This window comes from Pezoporus wallicus, unplaced genomic scaffold (genome assembly GCF_028554395.1).
Source record: "Pezoporus wallicus isolate ANWC-B61680 ecotype Strahan unplaced genomic scaffold, APGP_CSIRO_Pwel_v1 contig_6274, whole genome shotgun sequence".
NCBI lineage: Eukaryota > Metazoa > Chordata > Aves > Psittaciformes > Psittacidae > Pezoporus > Pezoporus wallicus.
The window spans coordinates 943,351-963,586 of NW_026635738.1; the positions used below are offsets into that span (position 1 = coordinate 943,351).

Sequence of the window (20,236 nt, forward strand, 5' to 3'; positions counted from 1 at the left end):
AGGATGGAGCACCTTGAATTTAGACAGGAAACTATTACAGGTGAGGTGCTTGGTGAGGCACTGGCACAGGGTGCCCAGAGAAGCTGTGGCTGCCCCATCCCTGGCAGTGTTCAAGGCCAGGTTGGGCACGGGCTTGGAGCAAGCTGCTTTAGTGGAAGGTGTCCCTGCCTGTGGCAGGGGTTGGAACTGGAGGAGCTTTAAGGTCCCTTCCAACCCAAACCAGTCTGTACCAGGATTCTGTAGGTGAACGCTAGAAGGCAGTTCATGGCTGTCCCTCAGAAAACCCTTGGCCTTAACAGCAGAAGACAAAAGTTAACTTAGAGCTGTGCAAGTGGCCTCTGCCATCCTTTACCTGGGGATCGTGTGAAAGGCTCCAAAGCACACGTGTACTGGCTGCTTCTGGAGGCTTGTTTGGGGAAAAAGCGTTTGACTCGCCTAGTGATGAGCGTTTCTTAGGCACAAGGTCAAGGGGTCCCCATTCTCTTTCCAGACATCCTTCTGTTTGGGTGACAACAGAGCAGAAATTGGCCAGCTCTAGTAAGAACTTTAAATAACTTTATTTTTACAAAGGTGTTTATTTACATGCTGGAGCTGTACAATATGCAAATAAAAACCCAGATATGCTTTAAAAAAAAGAAACTATCATATACAATATGGCTTTACATGCCACCAGGCCCCTCTCAGGGCAGCCTGTCTGGCACTGCAAGGGTACAATGATGCATTCTTTCATAGACCAGTACATAAGGCTACTTGTCCAGGATATAAAACGAAGATACTTCAGTACCATGCCTTAGTAGGCATAAAGGAGTGAGGTTAAAGGCATGAAACTTTGAGTGGTGGTGAACACACACCAGAACTCCTTAGGTTTGGTTTCCTTGGTTTGCTTTAAATGCATATGTTAAGTAGTCTCTTATGAGACCCTACATCTTTGTTTCACTTTCTGAATGCTTTTGAACACCAGAACACCACTGTTCTGTGGTCAGAGGTCAATGCTTTACAAGGAACCTTCCTTTATTTGAGGCAGCTGTACAAACTACTGAGACTGTCAACTCTGGTGCATGGGTCACTTCCACAGTACAACCATGCAGAGGATTTTAACTATCGGTACTTCCATTTTAAACAGGAAACATCTCAGCGCTGTACCTTCCTGTTAAGTCACTTCCCTATGGAAGCATTCCCTCCCTTGGCAAAGGTAGGACTGCTCCGACTCCCAAACTGAAAAACCCAGGAAGTTTTACATTAGCATCTGTCACTGGGTGCATGCTGCTCATCACACAATGAGAGTCTGGACTTCCACCTCCGCCTCCTGCGAGGCAATCACAAACTCTCCCGCATGTTCCATGATTTCAATGTCCTCAGATGCCACCATGGTCACCGTCGCCTCTTCCGTCTCGATGCCACCCTCCGTGGTCAGCACTGCTCCCTCTCCGATGGCAGAAGCCAGTGTCATGGCCACCTGCTCAGTGAGGCTCTCGGGGGTGGCGATGGTGATGGTGTCTGCAGCATCAGTGGTTACTTCAGAGTTCTCAGCCACGGTGACGTTCTGCACAATGATCTGGTGACCAGAGTTTGCTTGATTCACTATTTGCTGCACGACCTTCATAATGTGGCTGTCGACCTACAGGAAGAGAAAAGAGGACTCGTTATGTCTCAGTGTGGTGTTTCTCTCTTAGAAGTATGGACAGTTCTCATCACCACAAGCAGGGCAGTGCAACAGCATTAATTCCACTTCCCTCCAGCTGTTGAAGTACTCATCACTCCTGGAACAGCAGACTCCTAGAACATGTAATAGCTCACGTCACTGAAGATGTTTTGCCAGCAGGACACTTGCCACAGAATCATAGAATAGTTTGGGTTTGGAAGGCCCTTAAGATCATCTAGGTCCAACCTGGCCTTCGACACTGCCAGGGATGGAGCATTACCACTTCTCTGGGCAGCCTGTTCCAGTGCCTCACCACCCTCACAGGGAAGAACTTCTTCCTTGTATCCAATCTGAACTTCCCCTGTTTCAGTCTGAACCCTTCACCCCTTGTCCTATCACTACAGTTTCTGATGAAGAGTCCCTCTCCAGCACCCCTCAGATGTCAAAATATTTATAGACAAATCCAAGCAATGCATGCCAGGACCTTTGACCTGATAGAATCCAAGCCAGGAGCCCAGCCAGCCTCTGACTGTGCAGCAGGAACCATTTTTAGCATTCTGGAATGCGTTGCAAGGATCTAGGGTTACCAGCACTAACCCAGTCATATCCAGTATGACCAGTACAGGCAGCTCTGCAAACCTACAGAGGTCAGTCAATTGATTATCTGAAGTTGGGTTTACTCAGCATGACTTTCAGGACACCAAAAGCAACTCATTTCATCTACAGCAAGTCCCCATAATAATCCTTCACGTGGCTGCTTTACCTCATGTCTTGTTCCCTCTATGATTTCAGTAGCTTCATTGGTCTCCATATCTTCAGTAGCAGTCTTGAAAGACAAAATATGATGATTCTCTTTTTAGATTATTACCAAAACCACTTTTATTACCAAGATATAAGACATTAAGATCTTTTATAAGAGTCTGTCTGTTCCCCTCCTGCTGCAGTAGCTCCTCTAAAGCCAACTCCTCCTTGACATTACCTCCAAATCCCATTGTCAAGAGCTACTTAAAAGTAACTCGCAGTGCTCACAGATAACCAGAAGAGAACATCCTCTCTCAGCAGGACTTGGCCAACTGGCAGATTCTTCTATTGGAGAAGAACTGTGGCAGCACTAACCGGGCTCAGTAAATGAACTGTGTAATTCTGCACTGATGAGTACTGGCTCTTTGTCACATGGGGGGAAGAGCAAAATGCAGAATTCATTGCTTTTGGCAGCCACAACCAGTTAAAACCTGAGATTATTTCTCTGCTAAATTATTTCTTTAAGTTAAACAGAAATGGAGGAAAATAGAAGGTAAAAGTTCAGGGAAAGCTGAAGCAAATCAGTGAGGACATAAAATGTGGTATGGTCAGTTCTCAGCCTCAGCTTTCTGATGTCTTCCTGCTTTCTCATTTTCCTGCATACATTACAGGAAGGCTTTGGGAAGGGGGTGAAGTAGGCTCCAGGTGCTCTCCTTCTGAACAAGATTCTTTAATCCTACTTATTCCTAGGGTCATGCATTGGCTAGATCCTATTTTACCTTCTCCCAAGGCCCTAGGTGAGGAACATCACACACAACTGCAGTTTCAGTGACAAAACACCGTGCTGAGGTCTGCAGGCAAAGGCACTGCCCACTTCTCACCTCGATGATGTACTCCTGAGTGTCTGCCACCACTGAAGAGAATTCCACCAGCACCGTATGAGGATCTTCGGAGATGACAGTGGCAGCCAAGTTGTCAGCAGACTGGCTTTCCTCAGACACCATCACTTCCTCCACCTCTTTCAAACCCAGGAGGCAGCCACCTGAATGGTATTCCAAAAACGCCAAAAGAACATCATTTTTCATAATCATCTCAAATACAGGAGAAGGCCATTTTTAGGTCCTCATGGAAAATGCTACACAGCACAGGTAAGGACCTGTAACAGAATACCACTGACAAGTACCAGCTACCAGGCTCTCATCCCACTGAGATCAGCCAAGTGACACCAAACAGAACTGAGACTGGAGCAGAGCCACTGTCCAGTACAGTGCCAAAAGACACACAGCTCAGTTCAGATGTAAATCCATACTAGATCTCAAAAGCTGTGTGTGAAGAACTGCATATCTTTTCTTCTTACACATTTCTCTATCTACCAGGGAACTCTTTTTTTTTCCTTCTAGTGAACTTGTATTGTTCTTCGCAATCTAAACACCTCATCATCACTACCTGACAAAGCTCAAAAATCCATGCTTAGGAGGTAAAGGAGCAGCAGGTCCAGTGCAACTAATCTGATCAAACAAGATTATCTGTGAGAACTCAAGACATTTTCCTCACAGAACATCCATGCTTTGTGTTTTTACAGTTCACCTCTTCCCCGACACAGGAATCAAGCTCTCTCTGGCATTACTTTGTGGAAATGTTAATTTTCTCCCTCTTTGTGTATAGCCTTGGACCAGAGCCCCGGTAGGCTCTGGTAGGGTGCAGGCTCTGTCTTCTTTACTCAGGACAGTGGTGACACTGCAGGGACCACTTAGGCTAGAGGCTGGAGCAGAGAACCCAGAGCACTGCTGCAATTAGAGTCTTGATGCAAGTCCTCTTTATTTAGATGATCTAGATTATATATTAGAACTGATTTACAGCTGTTTGTTCAGCTGACTCTTGGTCACAAAAATCACAGTAGAAACATTCATTAATATAGATTAAAAAAACCCGTAACACATCTCCTGATGCAACTGGGATGCAGATAAACAGCCCTCGATGCCAGTCATTAGCTCCACTCCAAGAAACCCTCTCCACTAAGCCAACGAGCAGCTCATCCAAACCCAACCTGAGACCACCCCACGCTCCCACCCATCGCAGCCAAACTCTTGGCCACCTCACCTTTGGTTTTGAGGTGCCTGTTGAGGGTGCCGTGCTCTGCAAAGCCTCTCCCACACCGGTAGCACTTGAAAGGCTTCTCTCCCGTGTGGTGGCGGATGTGGCGCACCAGCGAGCCCTTCTCCCGGAAGCCGCGGCTGCAGAACTGGCACACGTAGGGCTTGTCCTCCAGGTGCGTGCGGAAATGGACTTGCTGGGCATTCTGTACCAAAGGGAGGAACAGGAGAAGGGAGCTAAAGGGGACTGCAGACTGGAACAAGCAGTATTTTAGCTTCCTGGGTAAAAGTTAACATCCTTGAGGACTTTTTCTCATGTACAACGTGATAAAAATCAGGTTTTACTATTATTACATAGAGTTTTCCAGACAGTTTCTTCACAAATGTGAAGGTTTTACTGAGATCTTAACTGGAAGTTGCCCCTGCCTACGGCAGAGCATTGGAACTGGATGATCTTTAAGTTCCCTTCCAACCCAAACCATTCTATGGTTCTATGACTAGCCCTCTCTTTCCTTACTAAAAAGCCTCCTTCTGGAGCTTCAGCTCATTAAGAGGAGCAAAGCCTCCTAACTTCTCCCAAACCCTGGCTCTGGAAAGGGAAACCTGGAGGGCAGGCCGTGGTGAGGGAGTTCACCTTTGTCTTGTACCGCTTGCCACACTTGGGGCAGGAATAGGGCCGCTCATCGGAGTGCACTCGTCGATGCCCCTTCACGTGTGCAATGGTCTTGTAGAGCTTCCCGCACTCTCCACAGCGGAAACGCCGCTCGTTCACGTGCACCTCCTGGTGCTTCTTTAGCAGGTAGCCCTTGGTGAACTCTTTGCCACATTCCTCGCACTTAAAAGGCTTGTAATCTAGAGAGAAAGAGAGGACATGTGGTTGGTACACGACAACCCACAGGACCAAGTGTCTCCTACATGCTGTAATCGAATCCTTGCCAAAAACATGACCCAGGAGAAGGAGGGAAATTATATTAACTGTGTGTAAGGTCTTTGTCTCATTCAGAAGCGAATTCTGCTCCACTGTTGCTCTCCTGGTCTTTGGTGCCTTTCAAGCAGCAGGTCCAGCCTATGAACCTGTTCTGCCTCACCAACCTTTTTCCTGGCCTCTTCATCAAATTCCACTTGCAAGGATGCAGTGCAGCCCCGAAATGTGAAAGTTGGGAGTGTTTTGTTAGGTATTTCTTCTACGCTTTATTCTACAGCTCTCCCAAAATCAACCTTTTCACATTAGTGTGTCACTAATTGATTTTAATCAGTTGATTTTGCATGGCTAAGGCCATGTAAAGGCAAGGGAGTTGAAACAAAGCAAGCTGTGCTATGTGAGACACCTCACATTTTAGACACTTTAAGCATAAGCAGTAGAACTTTACCTAAATGACCTTTGATGTGTGTTTCAAGGGAAGTAGCGTCACTGAAGGCTTCGTTACAGTGAGGGCAAATGTAACTTTTATACCCATTTGTTCTTTCAGCTTCTGGCTATTGGAAAGAAAATGGTACAACATAAGTATGTTTGTCCTGGTGTGGATAGGAAGTACTGCAGTTAAATACTCCAGCTTTGACCAGGAAGAGATCTGTATGGTTAACAGGAGAGAGAGCAGCTCTGTGTCCTAACACCACACTTAAGCACATGTGAAATATGTTTAACTATAAAACCTGACACAACTCCCAGGGCACAGGGAGAGATGCAGGGAGGGTAACATGCTAACAGTGCTGTGCACAGCCAAGTGCAGGCAAGGAACATTACACAATGAATCTATGTACGGAATACAAACATACAGCCTCTGCTTGTTCTACTTCAACACACTGCTCCCCACATGGCTCCTCTTCTGCTTCCACCGCTTCATTCTGCAGTCCTTCTGCAGCAGCCACAGCAGGCTCTGTGTCTGGCTTCTGCATCTCCTCCACAGCGACTCGCTCTATCACGATACCCGAGTTCCTCATGGCCTCCCTCAGCAGGTTCTCACTTGTCGCTTCCCCCTCACATGGCAGCTCCTCGGGATGTGACTGCTGAAGGAAGGAACAGTCTAGTAACTGGCACAGCAAATACACCCTCAGCCCTCTCTTTAGAGCCATTCTTTCTAAGGTATCTAGTGCTGTGATACAGGGTTGAAAAGTCAGCAAGGCAATGATCTTGGACTGGGGAGGAAGAGGAGGTGAACGTGTACTCTGAAGACACACAGTCTTAGGTATGATAAGCCTTTGCTGCTATCACAGTGTCTTGCAGCAGGGAATGATCAATAAAAACACCCTTTCACCTTCTGGGTTGTTCAGTGCATGGTGGTGAATCCTATGCATCCTCCTGCATGCTACAGATGTGCTGCTAAGCTCAGCCAGACTCTAGCAGAGCAGAACCTTTATGTGCTTGGGTGAAATAGCAGCTCATTAACCATTTATTCCCATCACCCAGATTTTTAGCACCTATGAGAATTCTGTCTGTGAGGTGAAATACTTCACAATACTTCTCTGCATACAGCACATGACGGGCCTTTAAGAGAAAATGCACTCACATCTTGGTCCAGGGATTTTGCATCGACAACAGGAAGCTCCTGCATTTGAACATGGACTTCGTGAAGCACGTTGCCTTTTGCATCTGTCACCAGGTGAATGACGGGTGAGCTCTCGATGGACTCACTCGCTATTGAGGAAACAGTGTCTGGGTTTGAACTAGAGGATCCTGCAAGAAAAGCAGCACAGTGAGTCATGGGTGTGCTGCCACCTTCCCCAGCCTGCTGTGCCTGGCAGAAAATGTGCCTCAGAACACGAGGTGCCTGCTAAAACCAGCTCTGTTCCAGAGCATCAAACACTCTTCACAGTCACTGCCTGGCTACAGAGCTTCGGGTTAATACTTTAGCTCTATAAATTACTTTTTCCTATAAAAAATTACAAACTGAATACCACAAAAGTGGGTTTAATTTATATGCTCAGTTCTCCCGGACATGAGGCAGGTGCTGGCAACAGCACTGACCTGTTGGCAGATCCTCTTTATTGACCACTATTTCTTTGTTCATGTTGAAGCGAATCTTTTCAGTGCAGGGTGTAAGAGATTTCAGGTGCCGAGTCAAAGCTCCTGATTCCCGGAAGCTCTTCCCACATTTCTTGCATTTGTAAGGTCTTTCGTCTGGGAATGACAGGAATGAAAATGAGTATTAAGGTAACCACTGCCAGCGCGAAGAACACCTTCAGCTTCCTACAGCCAGCCCCGTGCTTATCTCTTGTGTTGCCTCCCAGTAGCCCAGCACTGTGGAGAGCAAAACGGGCTCAGCTCAGCAGCAGGAAAGCAGTGAGTTCCCCTGGAAGGTAACCTGGTTCCCTACACACAGAGCACACCCCTGCAACGAGCAGTTCTTATTCTGCAGAGCTCTTACCAGTGTGACGCCGATGGTGTCGAATCAGAGACCCTTTTGTCCTAAAGGAAGTGCCACAGAGTTTGCATTCATAGTCCTTCCTGCTGCTGTGAGTGATCATGTGAGCTTTGAGGATGCTGGCCTGGGGAAAGAATTTCATTTTAGAAGATGTTTCAAGTCACAGAATCCCAGACTGGTTTGAGCTGGAAGGGACCCTAAAGCTCATCCAGTTCCAACCCCCTGCCACAGGCAGGAACACCTTCCATTAGAGCAGGTTACACCAAGCCCCATCCAACCTAGCCTTGAACACTGCCAAGGATGAGGCAGCCACAGCTTCTCGAAGCTAAGGTTAAGGATTTTAGAGGTTAAGTGTTTTACATTTCAGCTGTAAAGAAAAACAGTGCTCCTTCAGAAAGTAGGACTTCCCTTTTGGAAGCATCTCATGCACTAGAACAGCATAATGTTATTGAGTCTTGAGATATCCTGGTGAACTTCTAGCCTAAATAACTCACTAACCCAAACACACAGGATATACTTACTGTTTTAAATGTCTTCTGGCATAATTCACAAACATATCTCCCTTCTTTGTTAACCAGCAGCTTAACCTTGATCAGTTCCGTGGAGATATCCTGCTCCGGATCGTCAGGGTTGCCTGGCTCTTCTGGGACTTCCCCATCAGTGTGTCCATCTGGGTTTTCAAAAACATGATCTCCTGCAACAATGACTTCTTTGATGTGCCCACTGCCTGGGAAGAGGGTAGGACAGTTATGTCCTTTGCAGAAGAGCTTTACCTAACTACATCAATTTACTGCTGTAGCATTTCACACAGCAGGAGGAGGAACAGCTACTTAAAGCCTGAACATGGGTCATTGCACAGTTCCTGCTGTTTACTTTAGGTGCTGGAGCAGGTCCAGAGAAGGGCTACAGATCTGGTGCAGGGCCTGGAGCACAAGTGTGATGGGGAACGGCTGAGGGACATGGGAGGTTCAATCTAGAGAGAGAGGGCTCAGTGGGGACCTGATAGCTCCCTACAACTGCCTGGAGGATGGAGCCAGGAGGGGCTGGGCTCTGCCAGCAAGGAATGTGACAAGAGGAAACGGCCTCAAGCTGCCCCAGGGCAGGTTTAGATGGAGCTGAGGAACAATTCCTTCCCCAGAGGGTGCTCAGGCATTGGAACAGGCTGCCCAGGGCAGGGCTGCAGTCACCGTCCCTGCAAGTGTTCACACAGCGTGGAGACGAGGCCTCAGTGCCATGGGTTAGTGGTGGCCTTGGCAGTGCTGGGAATGGTTGGACTGGGTGAGCTTAAAGGGCTTTTCCAACCTGGTTGATTCTATGATTCTATTGCAGCATAACTATTAAAATGGCCACTTCTGGAACAGAGTTTTAACTCTTAATTTATTATTGCAGGGACAATTGCAGAGCTGGTCAAGGGATGACTTGCACACCTTCAGCCCCAAGTCCTGCAGCAACACGGAGGCATCATGTGCCCGACAACACACACAGATCACCCTCCAGAGCACACTAGAGGGGGGAACAAGCTCCTGACCCAGCCAGGTACAGAACCAGGCACCCCAAAGCTCACCTACTATAGCAGAGGCATTGCTGATTTCCTCTGCTATTGAAGATGCTTCAACCACTATATGGGCAACAGTTATGGACTCCTCGACAGAAGGAACAACCTGCTGTGACAGACAACACTTTAGCAGAGGAGTTTTATGACCTTTAAAGCCAACAGCCCCGGCTGGAGGAGAAGTTGCTGTCACCTTTTGCACGTCCTGGCCGAGGCCCGGTGGTGCCGCAGGCAGAGCCTCGGGGACTCTGTGACAGACCTTCTGCAGCTTGTGGTGCACGAACTCTTCCAGGGAGGTGAACTCGGCCTGGCAGCGCCCGCACTTGTGCACGTCATCTTCATCTATGGGGGAGAATTCGGGCACGGCTTAAGAAACTGACATGGAAAACTCCTGTGCTGCGTGTGGAGGTGAGCTCCCGCACCGGGGGGGGGGGGGGGGGGTCCCGGGGCTGGGGGTGTTTCCGAGCCGGTTTCTGGCAGGGAACGGGGCGATCTCCCCACCCGGGCCCGGGTCCCCTCCCGAAGCCCGGCGCAGGGACGGGACGCAGAGGGGCACCAGCCCGGACGCTGCTGACAGAACCAGCATGGTCAGGGCCCGCTCCGCCCCGCGCCGAGCACCGAGGGGTCGGTTCCGCCAGGCCGGGTGGCTCCGCGGGCCCCGCCGCCCCACCCAGGCTCTGCTTTTCCCCTCAGCTCCGGCCGGGCCCTGTCGCGGCGGCACCGCCCGCCCCGCGGCTGGTACCTTCCTCGCTGAAGGGCGCCGGGAGGCTGAGGAAGGCGGCGGGGCCCGCGGGGGTCACGGCAGCTCCGGAGCCCGCTGCCGCCGCCGCCTCCCGCTCCTCTGCCGCGCCTGCCGTAAGCCCCGCCGGCCCCGCGCTCGTTGCCATCGCGGCCTCCATGTCGCAACGAGCCGCACCGCCAAGATGGCGGCTTTACGGCCGTGTCGTCATAACAACGGGCCGCGTGCCGCGGGACCGGCCCACCGCGGGGCGGAGGGGGGGCGGAGGGGGAGCTCTGCGGGGAACGCGGCCGCCACACGACGGGGGGTGATCCCGGGGCCGCGCGCATACCGGTGTCCGGTGCCCGGCCCCCGGGTGACCTCTGACCCCCGGTGCCCACACGGACCGGGAGCCTTAACGAGTTACCTAAGGAGCCCCCGCGGCGGCGGCGCCGTGCGGGAGGGGGCGCGCGGCTGAGGTGCGGCGGCCATGGCGGGCGGCGGAGGCGGAGGGCAGCGGCGGTGCCGGCGGCTGGAGGCCGAGGCGGCTCGGGCCGTGCTGGACGCCGCCGACACGCTGCTCTTTGACTGCGACGGGGTGCTGTGGCGGGGCGAGGCGGCGGTGAGCGGCGCGGCTGCGGCGCTGGGCCGGCTGGCGGCGGCGGGCAAGCGGCTGTGCTACGTGACCAACAACAGCAGCCGGACGCGCGCGGCCTACACCGAGAAGCTGCGGCGGTTGGGCTTCCCCCCCGCAGAGCTCCGCAACGTGTTCGGCTCGGCTTACTGCGCCGCCCGCTACCTGCGCCAGGCCCTGCCGCCCGGCGCCGCCGCCTACGTGCTGGGCAGCCCCGCGCTCGCCGCCGAGCTGGAGGCTGTCGGTATCCCGCACCTCGGACCCGGCCCCGCCGTCCTGCCCGGCCCCGCGCCCGCTGACTGGGCCCAAGCGCCGCTCGACCCCGCCGTGCGCGCTGTCCTCGTGGGCTTCGACGAGCACTTCAGTTACGCCAAGCTGTGCCAGGCGCTGCGGTACCTCCTGCGCGGCGGCACCGACTGCCTCCTTGTCGGCACCAACCGCGACCACCGGCTCCCGCTTGAGGGCGGCGCCGCCATCCCCGGTGCGCGGGGCGGGGGTGGGTTGGGAGGTGGCTCTGGGTGTCTCCGAGCTCAGCCTTGAGTCTTGCTGTATAGCAGTGTGGCAGGCTCAGTGTCCCAGAGCCTGGGCTCCACACTGAAAGAGGGAGAATCCTTGCAGAACCTTTATTCGGGAATAGCGGCGCCTTTCTGATCCCGGTGTGAGACGGTATTCCTGCCTTCCAGCAGGTTTAGTCCACCACCTGTATTGGGGCTGAGCTCTTTCCCTGCCCGTCTTGTCCATGGTGTTGTGCTGGCTTGTGTGGATGGCGAGTTTCCTCTGCAGTCCCTAACTGGCGTTTCCTGTTCTCTCCGTAGGGACGGGCTGCCTGGTAAAAGCAGTGGAGACGGCGGCCCAGCGTGAGGCATTCATCGTGGGGAAGCCCAACCGGTACATGTTCGATTGTGTGGCGAGTGAGTTCAACATCGACCCTGCCCGTACCATCATGGTGGGAGATAGGCTTGACACAGACATCCTCATGGGCAACTCCTGCGGCCTCACCACCCTGCTCACGCTGACTGGGGTCAGCACGCTGGATGAAGTGAGGGGCCATCAGGACAGCGACTGTCCGACCAGGCAGAGCCTGGTGCCCGATTACTACGTCGACAGCATCTCCGACCTCCTGCCAGCACTGGGGGAGTAGGAGAGCAGAGTGCTTGCAGCCTCTGCAGCCATACTCTCTTAATCACCCTGTGACAGTAACTAGCATACTACCCGGAGTTAGCAGCCCTTAGCAGCTTTTTAACCTTCCTGTCCTCCCGATGTGATTTTGTTTACATCTCAGTCTTTAAATGCACTTTGAAGCCAAAAGGGCATTAGTGTCACCCACGTCCTGAGGGCTTGGGGCTGCTTTTAAACGAATTCTAAGCAACAGTCTAGCCAAATGTTTGTTTTGCTCAATGTCACCTTGTCCTCTAGACTGAGTTGAGGGAAGCAGAGCTGGTTGATCTGAGGAAAAGAACCCAACATCTTGTGGTGGGTGCTTACCTGGACAGGTTGTAACTCAGTCTGGTTTATTCAGGGAAACCTGGAGTGTTTAGTGCCAGCTATTTTGAGCAATGCCTGTAGGCATTGGCAGGTGGCAGGATTAGTCTTTAGCCGTGGGTTGAATTTTCTTCTTCCAGCCCAATGCAGATGTCACAGAAACTGACTCCGTCTTTGTTTATGTGACCACTGCAGATTGCACTAATGCAGATTAGGATGATTCCACTCTCACAATACAAGCAGGGTCTTCGGTCTCACTGTGTTTGTCCAAGTGCTGGGTGTATGTATAAAGCACATGTACATACAGAGCTACCCCCATCCTAAATATATATCAGAATATATTTAAATTATAAATTTAAGTATAGTATATGATAATATATCTTGTTTCCCAAAAGGGAGGATAAGAGGAATGTACTTCACTGATCACAGTAGATCCAAGCTTTTGTATTTGGTAATGCAGAAAGTCTACCCACATAGGACTGTCCTTCACTACTGCTGCTTCCCAGATAACTGGATACATTAGTACCAAGTTAATTCTTGTACTTCCCTCAGCATCCAAATAGCTCTTTCCTTGGCTTTAGCTGCAGCATCAGAGGTGATGCTTGGCAAACAGGGGCTGGATCTAGCACGGTTTTCCTCTCAAAGAATCCCAAGGCTGTGTGTGATGGTGGCACGTGCTTCCTTCAGTACCTGAGATTCAGCTCTTCCCTGCAGGCCTGGGGCCGGGTGCTCTGCTGCAGAGCAGCACTTGCTGGCTCAGGTGATGATTCCTGTTTGATCTTGAGCTGGATTTGGGTGATGCACAGCTCTGTCCGTGATAGCTGGATCCAAGGCCGCAGGTGAAACCTTTTGCATTACAGAATTAAGTGACAAATTAAATATGCAAATAAGCTGCTTTTATCCATAGCTTCCACTGTTGGTAGCTGATTTTAAACTACTTCCTTCCTTCACCTCCCACTGTGCAGCCAGGCAGCTCTGGCAGTGTGTTGGTGCCGTTTCCTTCCAGTCACAACGAGTCACTTGTTTGTAGAGCAATAACCTTGCAGTTCACTTTGTCTTTTGGTGTTAACCAGAGTATTAGCTGATCCTGTCCAAGGTGTTCCCTTGTGTCGGGAAGCACGGATTGCCTCTTCCCTGCTCTTCCATCCAGCTGGAAGCCTATGGTTCTGTGAAGTCACAGATAAACCCTTAGAGGTAGAACTGTGGGTTAATGTGGAAATGGATGTGATGGATTTCCTGCAGGGAGAGCCTGGCTTCAGGATGTGTTCCTGGATTCAGTTCCTCTATGTGGTGCTTGGAATGTCAGAAGATGATAAGTAAAGCAGCAAACACCAGGAGAGGCCTGGCCTGGCTGGAGCCAGCGCTGGCCCCACACAAGGGAGCTGTTACCTCGAGTTGTGTGTGCTGAAACATGTGGGTGAAGGTGTCAGCCGTGCTTTGAAACTCTGTGCAACTTCCAGACGGTTTTTAAGCCTCTACTTGAATTCACATTAAACTTCAAAACCTGCTTTCCCCAGCGTTGTCTCACTTTGAAGTCTCTTCTCTGATCTTTGGCACAGCTGTGCTGCGTGGAGGTTGTGGGATTTAGGGGCTGGTTTGTGGTTATTGTCTTTAGTCCTCACATGCAGAAATGGGGAGAGAAATGTAAGCTCTGGAGGGTATTTCTGGGGCTTTGGTCCCAAATCCCTTGATGGGGGCTGGGATTTGCTTCTTGAAGAGCACAGTGCTGAGCAGAACACAGCAGTCCTGCCACCACCAGTGTTTTGTAGAGGGTTTTGCTTCATTAGGCAGGGCCTTCATTTCTTAGAGCAAGAAAGTGTCTCCTGCTTGGCTGTTAACAATCTCTTTGGGGAGAACCCTCCAACTGTGTGTTGCTGCTTGGTTCTCACACCTCTTGTGCGAAGCTCAGCTGCAGGTGGTGATGTGGGAGCAGTGCTGGGTCTCCTGCGCATCGCCCAGTGAAGCAGAGCTGTGGTTTGGCTGTGCCAGTCCTGCCCTGCTCTCAGCAGTGCCGCAGCACAGGGTGTGTTTCTTCAGAGCTGGAGCTCACATCCCACAGAAGCATCGTGCCAGAACTGGATGGATGCTGCCACTGAAATAGCTAACCTTTGACTAGACAGCAGGGAAGAGTGAAGGATTGCCAGTGCTTTGGTGGTGAGAAGCTCCAGGATGAGCTGCCCTCTTGGCTGAATTGGATCAGTCCTGGGCTGTGCTTGATAGGAAAATGTCCAAAAGCCTTATTTTCCCTTAACAGAGACTATATGAAGGAATTCTGAACTTTTCCTTGCCTCCATCCAGCTGCTTGCCTCTCGCTGGCAGGTCTCAAACCCACAAACCTCTATTGGGGATTTCTGTAGATGCCACAGCCTGGTGGGGCATGAACATGAGTGCAGCTGGGGTTGTGGTGATGCCTCTCTAGCAGAGATCCTTCTCTCCAGGGGCTACCTACCACAAGGTCTGCTGGAGCACAAGCATGTCTGTGCAGCTGAGGCTTGCAGGGCAGCAGCCTGCAGGAGGAACGCTTGGCTTCAGCCTGTGGAGCTCCGGCAGCACGAGCTTTGTGTTGACAGTGGGAAGTAACTGATGACAGGGCAGGCTACCCCTCCTCTCTGCTCTATTTTCCACTCTTCATGAGCTTGCAGTGGTCCTGCCAGCAGGGAAGGCCAGGACAAAGTCCCTGACTGTCATCCTGTCCCCTTCAGCCCGCTCACAAGGAAGCACCGTGTTAGGCATTGACAGCGTCACTCGGCACTCCTGGATTCAGCCCCATCTCTTCCCCTCTGCCCAGGTGGCAGCTCTCAGGTTTCAGCCTCCCAAAGTCTGGGCTGAGGAACTCCTGGCTGGAATTAGTTTTGGCACGATGGACCATTTCTTCTAGATGCACGCTTGTTTTAATTTGGGTTTCCAAGTGTACCAGGAGTTGTAATTGCATATACAGTCTGCATACAACCAGGAGGCAGAGCTGCAGGAGCAAGGTCCTCATTTGAAGTGGAGGATGGAGGGCAGGAATAACACTGGCAGCGCTGTCTCCACAGTGAGTATCCCTCGTGCCCCCTATCACAGAGGGAGACCCCGCTCTTGGCTTGATCACTTCCTCACTGAAGGGGCTGAGCTTCTCCTGTTCCTGGGGATCCTGGTGAGGTTTCGTTCATCCTGTCAGATGGATTTTCTGAGACATGCCTGGGCTTCCACAAGGCGGGGCAGGATGGTCAGTGTAGAGGTGCTGAAGCACCCCACTTGCACCCTGCAGAGCCACTCGGGATGTGTGTGCATGGAAGAGCCTCAGGGCTGGGAGTCACTGGATTTCTGTCTTTGTACCTTTCCCATGCAGGGAATTCCATTAGCTATTGAAAACCTGCCTGGGAGCGTAGGGCTTCAGCACTATCGCATCTGGTGGGATAGGTCTGGAGGTTACATATCACCAAAAAAGATCCATAACTGACCCAGAGCCTGGAAGAGCCCCTTCCTCATGTGGCTGCAGCAGTTCTAACCACGGGCATGTATTGGATTGCTTCATGTCCTTCAGACTGAGAAACAGGTTGCTTCTTTTCTAATGGGGCTGCACAGTTGGGATTACTGGAAGCACATCCTTTCTGCTTGCAAAGAATGATGTTAGGTGCCATTAAGTTAAAGTTGTTTCCATATAAGCATGAAGGTGAGTGCCAGGCTCTTTTGCTTCAGGTGACAGCTTGGTCTGCACAGGAACAGCTGATAAAGAAGGTAAATACAACCAAACACAGAGTGGGGCACTGAAGCAGGATTGCTCCAACAGGGGCTGTTCCAAATGCTGATGGTTCTCTGGGGATTTCTGCTATAAACCAAAGTAAGTTCATTTGCTGCTAAAGCACAGCAGCAGCAGCTCCTCTTTGTGGAAAGCTTCCAGCTCCCTTCTCCAATGGCTTCACAGCGTTTCCATGCTCCTGTGGCTGCAGGAGGAAGGTGCTCAGCTGTGGGAGTACCCATCACCAGGATGTCAGACCTGAAACTCCAGCACTGTGGGATAAAAGTGATATTATTCCAGGGCTGCTGTGATGTTTGGGCAGTTCTGCACTCAAACCCCCTCAGTTTGTGCAATGATCTGTGTCATCAGTGGGAATTGCCTGTTATGGGGAAGAAGAATAATCAGTAGGAGGGTTGATTTTAACTCCTTTCCTTCTTGCCTTGGCTCCCAGGACAGGAGAGCTGCAGTGTGCTTCACAGCTCCACGCAGGACCTTCTGCATCATCCTGTCCATCGCCTTGCTCTGTGCCATTGGCATCAGCATCCTGGGGGTTCTCATCTTCTCCCCCAGCTCTTCTGAGGTAAGAGACCCCAGTCAGGCAGGAAGCCTTCTGCTCACCACAGCCTTAATGAGTGTCAGCACTTGGTGGGAGGGATGAATGGGCTGCTGTCCTGGATTCAGCTGTTTTTCAACTGTACAGTTGCTTTTCTCCTTCTTAGTAGCTTGTGCAGAGCTGTTTTGGCTTTAGCCTCAGAACAGTGCTGATAACACACTGATGTTTTAGTTGTTGCTCAGTAAAGTTTACTCTGATCAAGGACTTTTCAGTCTCATGCTCTGCCAATGAGGAGGGGCACGGGAAGCTGGAAGGAAGCAGAGACAGGACCCCTGTCCCAAACTAGCCAAGGGGTATTCCATCCCACAGCACATCATGCCCATGATAGAGACCGGGGGGAGTCACCTGGAAGGCTCAGATCACTGCTCGGGCTGGGCTGGGTCGGTGGGTTCTGAGCAATTGTATTGGGCATCACTTGTGTTTATTGTTGGGTTTTTCCTTCCTTTTTTAGTTTCATATTCTCTCCCCTTGTTATTCCCCTTATCATTATTGTTATTGGTGGTAGCAGCAGTGGGTTTGTGTTATACCTGAGTTACTGCACTGTTCCTGTCTCAATCCATGGGATTTACATTCTGCTGATTCTGCTCCGCATCCCTCCGGGAGCAGAGGTGGACACAGATGGGGTGTGAGCATGGTTCTGGGTTACTGGCTGGGCTTAAACCATGATAGCTGTGATCTGGGCTGGCTTCAGCTGGTTCCTATTTCTGGAAGACCAGCAGGCACAGGGGCAGAAAGGTGCTGGCAGCGCTGGCGAAGTGGCTGCTAAAAACAGCATCCCTTCAAGTGAGTCTCAGTGTGAGGGCTGAGCTCCTCTGTGTCAAAGCAGGAGAGTTCCGATGTGTGGCCTCTGAGGGAGGGTGAGCTGCCAGTGAGCTGTGCTGGCTGGGGAGGCAGATCCTGCTCTCCTGAGCTCCCCCCTGCATCCAGCTCTGGGGCAGCAGCACAAGAGGGGCATGGAGCTGTTGGAGTGAGTGCAGAGGAGGCCATGAGGATAGTCAGGGGCAGGAGCAACTCCTGTCTGCAAACAGGCTGAGAACACTGGGCTGTTCAGCCTGGAGAAGAGAAGGCTCCTTAAAGGGAGACCTTAGAGCAGCTCCAGTGCCTAAAGGGGCTGCAGGAAAGCTGGAGAAGGGCTTTGGACAAGGGCCTGTAGGGACAGGCCAAGGGGAATGGCTTTAACCTGCCCGAGGGGAGACTGAGATGAGCTCTTAGGCAGAAGCTCTTCCCTGTGAGGGTGCTGAGGCGCTGGCACAGGGTGCCCAGAGAAGCTGTGGCTGCCCCATCCCTGGCAGTGCTCAAGGCCAGGTTGGACACAGGGGCTTGGAGGTAGCTGCTCTAGTGGAAGGGGTCCCTGCCCGTGGCAGGGGTTGGAGCTGGAGGAGCTTTAAGGTCCCTTCAGCCCAAACCAGGCTGGGATTCTATGATTGGTGGCACTGTCCTCTCTTTGTGCCCAGGCTGGCTCGCAGCTCATCCACCTGACACTTCAGGGCCAGCAGGACCTGCTGAGAAATCAGACAGCTTTGGTGGACAAGTCCAGGAGCACCGTGACCTACTACATCACCTCACAGAGCAACCACACCGCCGTGGTGCTGTATGACAGCAGGAATGTAAGTGTGTTAAATCACCTTCCTCATGTGCAAGGGAGTGAACAGAGGAGCCCAGGCTGGTGGGAGAAGAGTTACAGAGGTGGGAGCAGGAGGTGTAGACCAGGAAGTGCATTAACCAGCCACTTTAGGTGCCTTTCTCTGCACCTTTAGGCAGGAAAGAACACAGGGCAAAAGGAGGGATGTCCATTTGGGGGCTGTTAAGGTAGCTGTGGGGGCCGCTGACTGCTCTAAGGGGGCACAATCTGTCTTGCAGGGCTACGTGTGCTACAAGCCCATGGAGCAGCGTGTGTGCTACCTGAAGAGGATGGACTCCTGGGACCTCCAAGCCCTACAGACACCTCTCAACACATCTGAGCAGAGAGTAAGCAGCGGCTGCGGCCACTCCTGGGGCAGCTGAGTGGTCAGGGGTGATGAACTGGGCTTTGCACAGAGTCCTGCCTTGCTGAAGGCCCTTTCCTGCAGGGATTTGGGTTTGCAGTGCTGACTCTTAAACACCAGCATCCCAGATATGGCTAAATGAGGGCAGGGGCTCTCCCAGCCGGGGGTAGCAGCAGCAGTTCACTGCTTGGTGGGGCTGGGTTGGTGCCTGGAACAGGAGCAGGGCTCTGCTTTGGAGTGCTGTGTGTGAGCTCAGAGCAGCAGCTCCTGCTTTTATGGATACCCAATCTGTGAGAAACAGCAGAGCTGCACTTGGGAAGGGGGGGATATGTCCCATGGAGTGAATAGCAGGGCTCTCACAGGACCCACTCCCACTGGATTCTGTTACCTGCTCAGAAATCCAGGGAACAAAAAACAAAGGGGGCTTGTTAGCAATTCACAGGGAGGAAGGTTGGAGTAAATCATGTACACAGACCCTCTGAACTCCATGCTAACGGATGCATGGGCAGGGGGCAGATTCTGTTTCAAGAAGACAGAAGGCCCCATGGTTTTGTGCCCCTGTCATCTGCTCTCCATTACCTCGGGGGCTCCTTTGCCTGCTGCTGTAGTGTTTAACCCAGAGCAGTGAAGGAGCACAGCACCCACCAGGGCAGGCTACCAAAGGGATTGCAAAGAGGAGAAAGCATCTGCCTAGCTGTGAGGCTCCTTAATGGAAGTCAAAGAGTCGGTGGTGCCTGTCCCCACCACCAAATGGCCTGTGTGTCCCCTGCTCCCCAGGCCGCAGGGCCAGGAGGGACAAAGAGCCTGCGGAGGAACTAACAGGGACGTTGTTTGTTCCAGGCTGATCAGCTGCTCCGTCTCAATAACCAGACCAAGCACTACCAGGAGTTCCTGGGTGTTCTGGCAGGGGGAGAAGTGGACCCCCAGGGCCTGGGGGAGGCTGTGCAGACCCTGTGTGAGCAGACTCCCATCTTCAGAGTCAGGAGAAGCGAGGGTGAGTGGTGTGTGTGTTTCCCTTTGCACAGGAGGGAGGTGTGGTTGTTCTGGTACCTCTCAGAGGAGCAGGTTGAGCTGTGCAGAAGCTGATGCATGTCCTAGGATGGGCTGCCAAGGGACAGGTGACCTCTAGTGAGAATCAAACCATTGTTAGTGCTCCCCAAGGGCTGGCTCGTACCCACAACCTGCAGTGAACAGGCTGGCAAAGGCTCCGAGGCCCCTTCTCCAGGCAGCACAGCAGCTTGTGCATCCACAGAGCAGTCCCCTGCACTGCTGGTGGCTTAATGCTTGTCACCTCCATCCTCACCAAAGCAGCCTGCTGAGCTCTCCTTCTGTTCCATCTCACTCCAGCTTTAATGGGAAAGGTCATTCCTGGAGGCTCTCTGCTTGGCTGGCTCCCCAGCGACTACAGGAGCTTTCCCCTCACCCTGCTTCTGTCCTTGCTCATTTGGCAGGTCCAGGGAAGCAGCGCCTCATCTACCTTTGCATTGACATCTGCTTTCCAAGCAACATTTGTGTGTCTATCTGCTTCTATTACCTCCCCGAGTAAGTCCTGCGGCCATGGATTCCCTCTCTACATACTTGAACTGGATTCCTGAGACACCTCTGATTCCAAGGAAGGTAACAGCTCCACTAGCCCCCAGAGCTTCCTGATCTCATGCTGCTGGCAAGGACTGTTTAGAGAATGACCATAACA

At 52.0% G+C, this 20,236-nt stretch overlaps 3 protein-coding genes across 9 annotated transcripts; 2 read left to right on the forward strand and 1 right to left on the reverse strand.

Annotated features, from left to right (window-relative positions):
- Positions 1–533: 533 nt before the first annotated feature.
- E4F1 (E4F transcription factor 1) lies at positions 534–10,370 on the reverse strand. 6 transcript variants are annotated; one of them, XM_057398082.1, is made up of 14 exons: positions 10,133–10,370; positions 9,584–9,732; positions 9,403–9,517; positions 8,360–8,565; positions 7,842–7,962; positions 7,442–7,594; positions 6,984–7,150; positions 6,253–6,480; positions 5,847–5,952; positions 5,111–5,328; positions 4,484–4,682; positions 3,265–3,425; positions 2,406–2,468; positions 534–1,618 (listed from the first exon to the last, which is right to left on the reverse strand). In XM_057398082.1, the coding sequence occupies exons 1-14, from the start codon at positions 10,287–10,289 to the stop codon at positions 1,271–1,273; spliced, it is 2,391 nt and encodes a 796-aa protein (XP_057254065.1). In that variant the 5' UTR covers positions 10,290–10,370; the 3' UTR covers positions 534–1,270. The 6 variants fall into 6 exon arrangements, with proteins under 6 accessions (XP_057254065.1, XP_057254068.1, XP_057254066.1 ...); XM_057398085.1 differs by having other exon boundaries at positions 9,403–9,499; positions 10,133–10,369; XM_057398083.1 differs by having other exon boundaries at positions 6,253–6,483; positions 9,403–9,502; positions 10,133–10,369.
- Positions 10,371–10,585: 215 nt separating this feature from the next.
- Positions 10,586–18,139, forward strand: PGP (phosphoglycolate phosphatase). 2 transcript variants are annotated; one of them, XM_057398097.1, is made up of 4 exons: positions 10,586–11,223; positions 11,558–11,653; positions 16,397–16,525; positions 18,013–18,139. In XM_057398097.1, exons 1-3 carry the CDS (start codon positions 10,599–10,601, stop codon positions 16,522–16,524), a joined length of 849 nt encoding a protein of 282 aa, XP_057254080.1. In that variant the 5' UTR covers positions 10,586–10,598; the 3' UTR covers position 16,525; positions 18,013–18,139. The 2 variants fall into 2 exon arrangements, with proteins under 2 accessions (XP_057254080.1, XP_057254079.1); XM_057398096.1 differs by lacking the exons at positions 16,397–16,525; positions 18,013–18,139 and having other exon boundaries at positions 11,558–13,740.
- On the forward strand, positions 17,544–20,089 carry BRICD5 (BRICHOS domain containing 5). The gene is made up of 5 exons (XM_057398009.1): positions 17,544–17,552; positions 18,013–18,165; positions 18,419–18,526; positions 19,384–19,537; positions 19,995–20,089. The coding sequence occupies exons 1-5, from the start codon at positions 17,544–17,546 to the stop codon at positions 20,087–20,089; spliced, it is 519 nt and encodes a 172-aa protein (XP_057253992.1).
- The last annotated feature ends 147 nt before the right edge of the window (positions 20,090–20,236 follow it).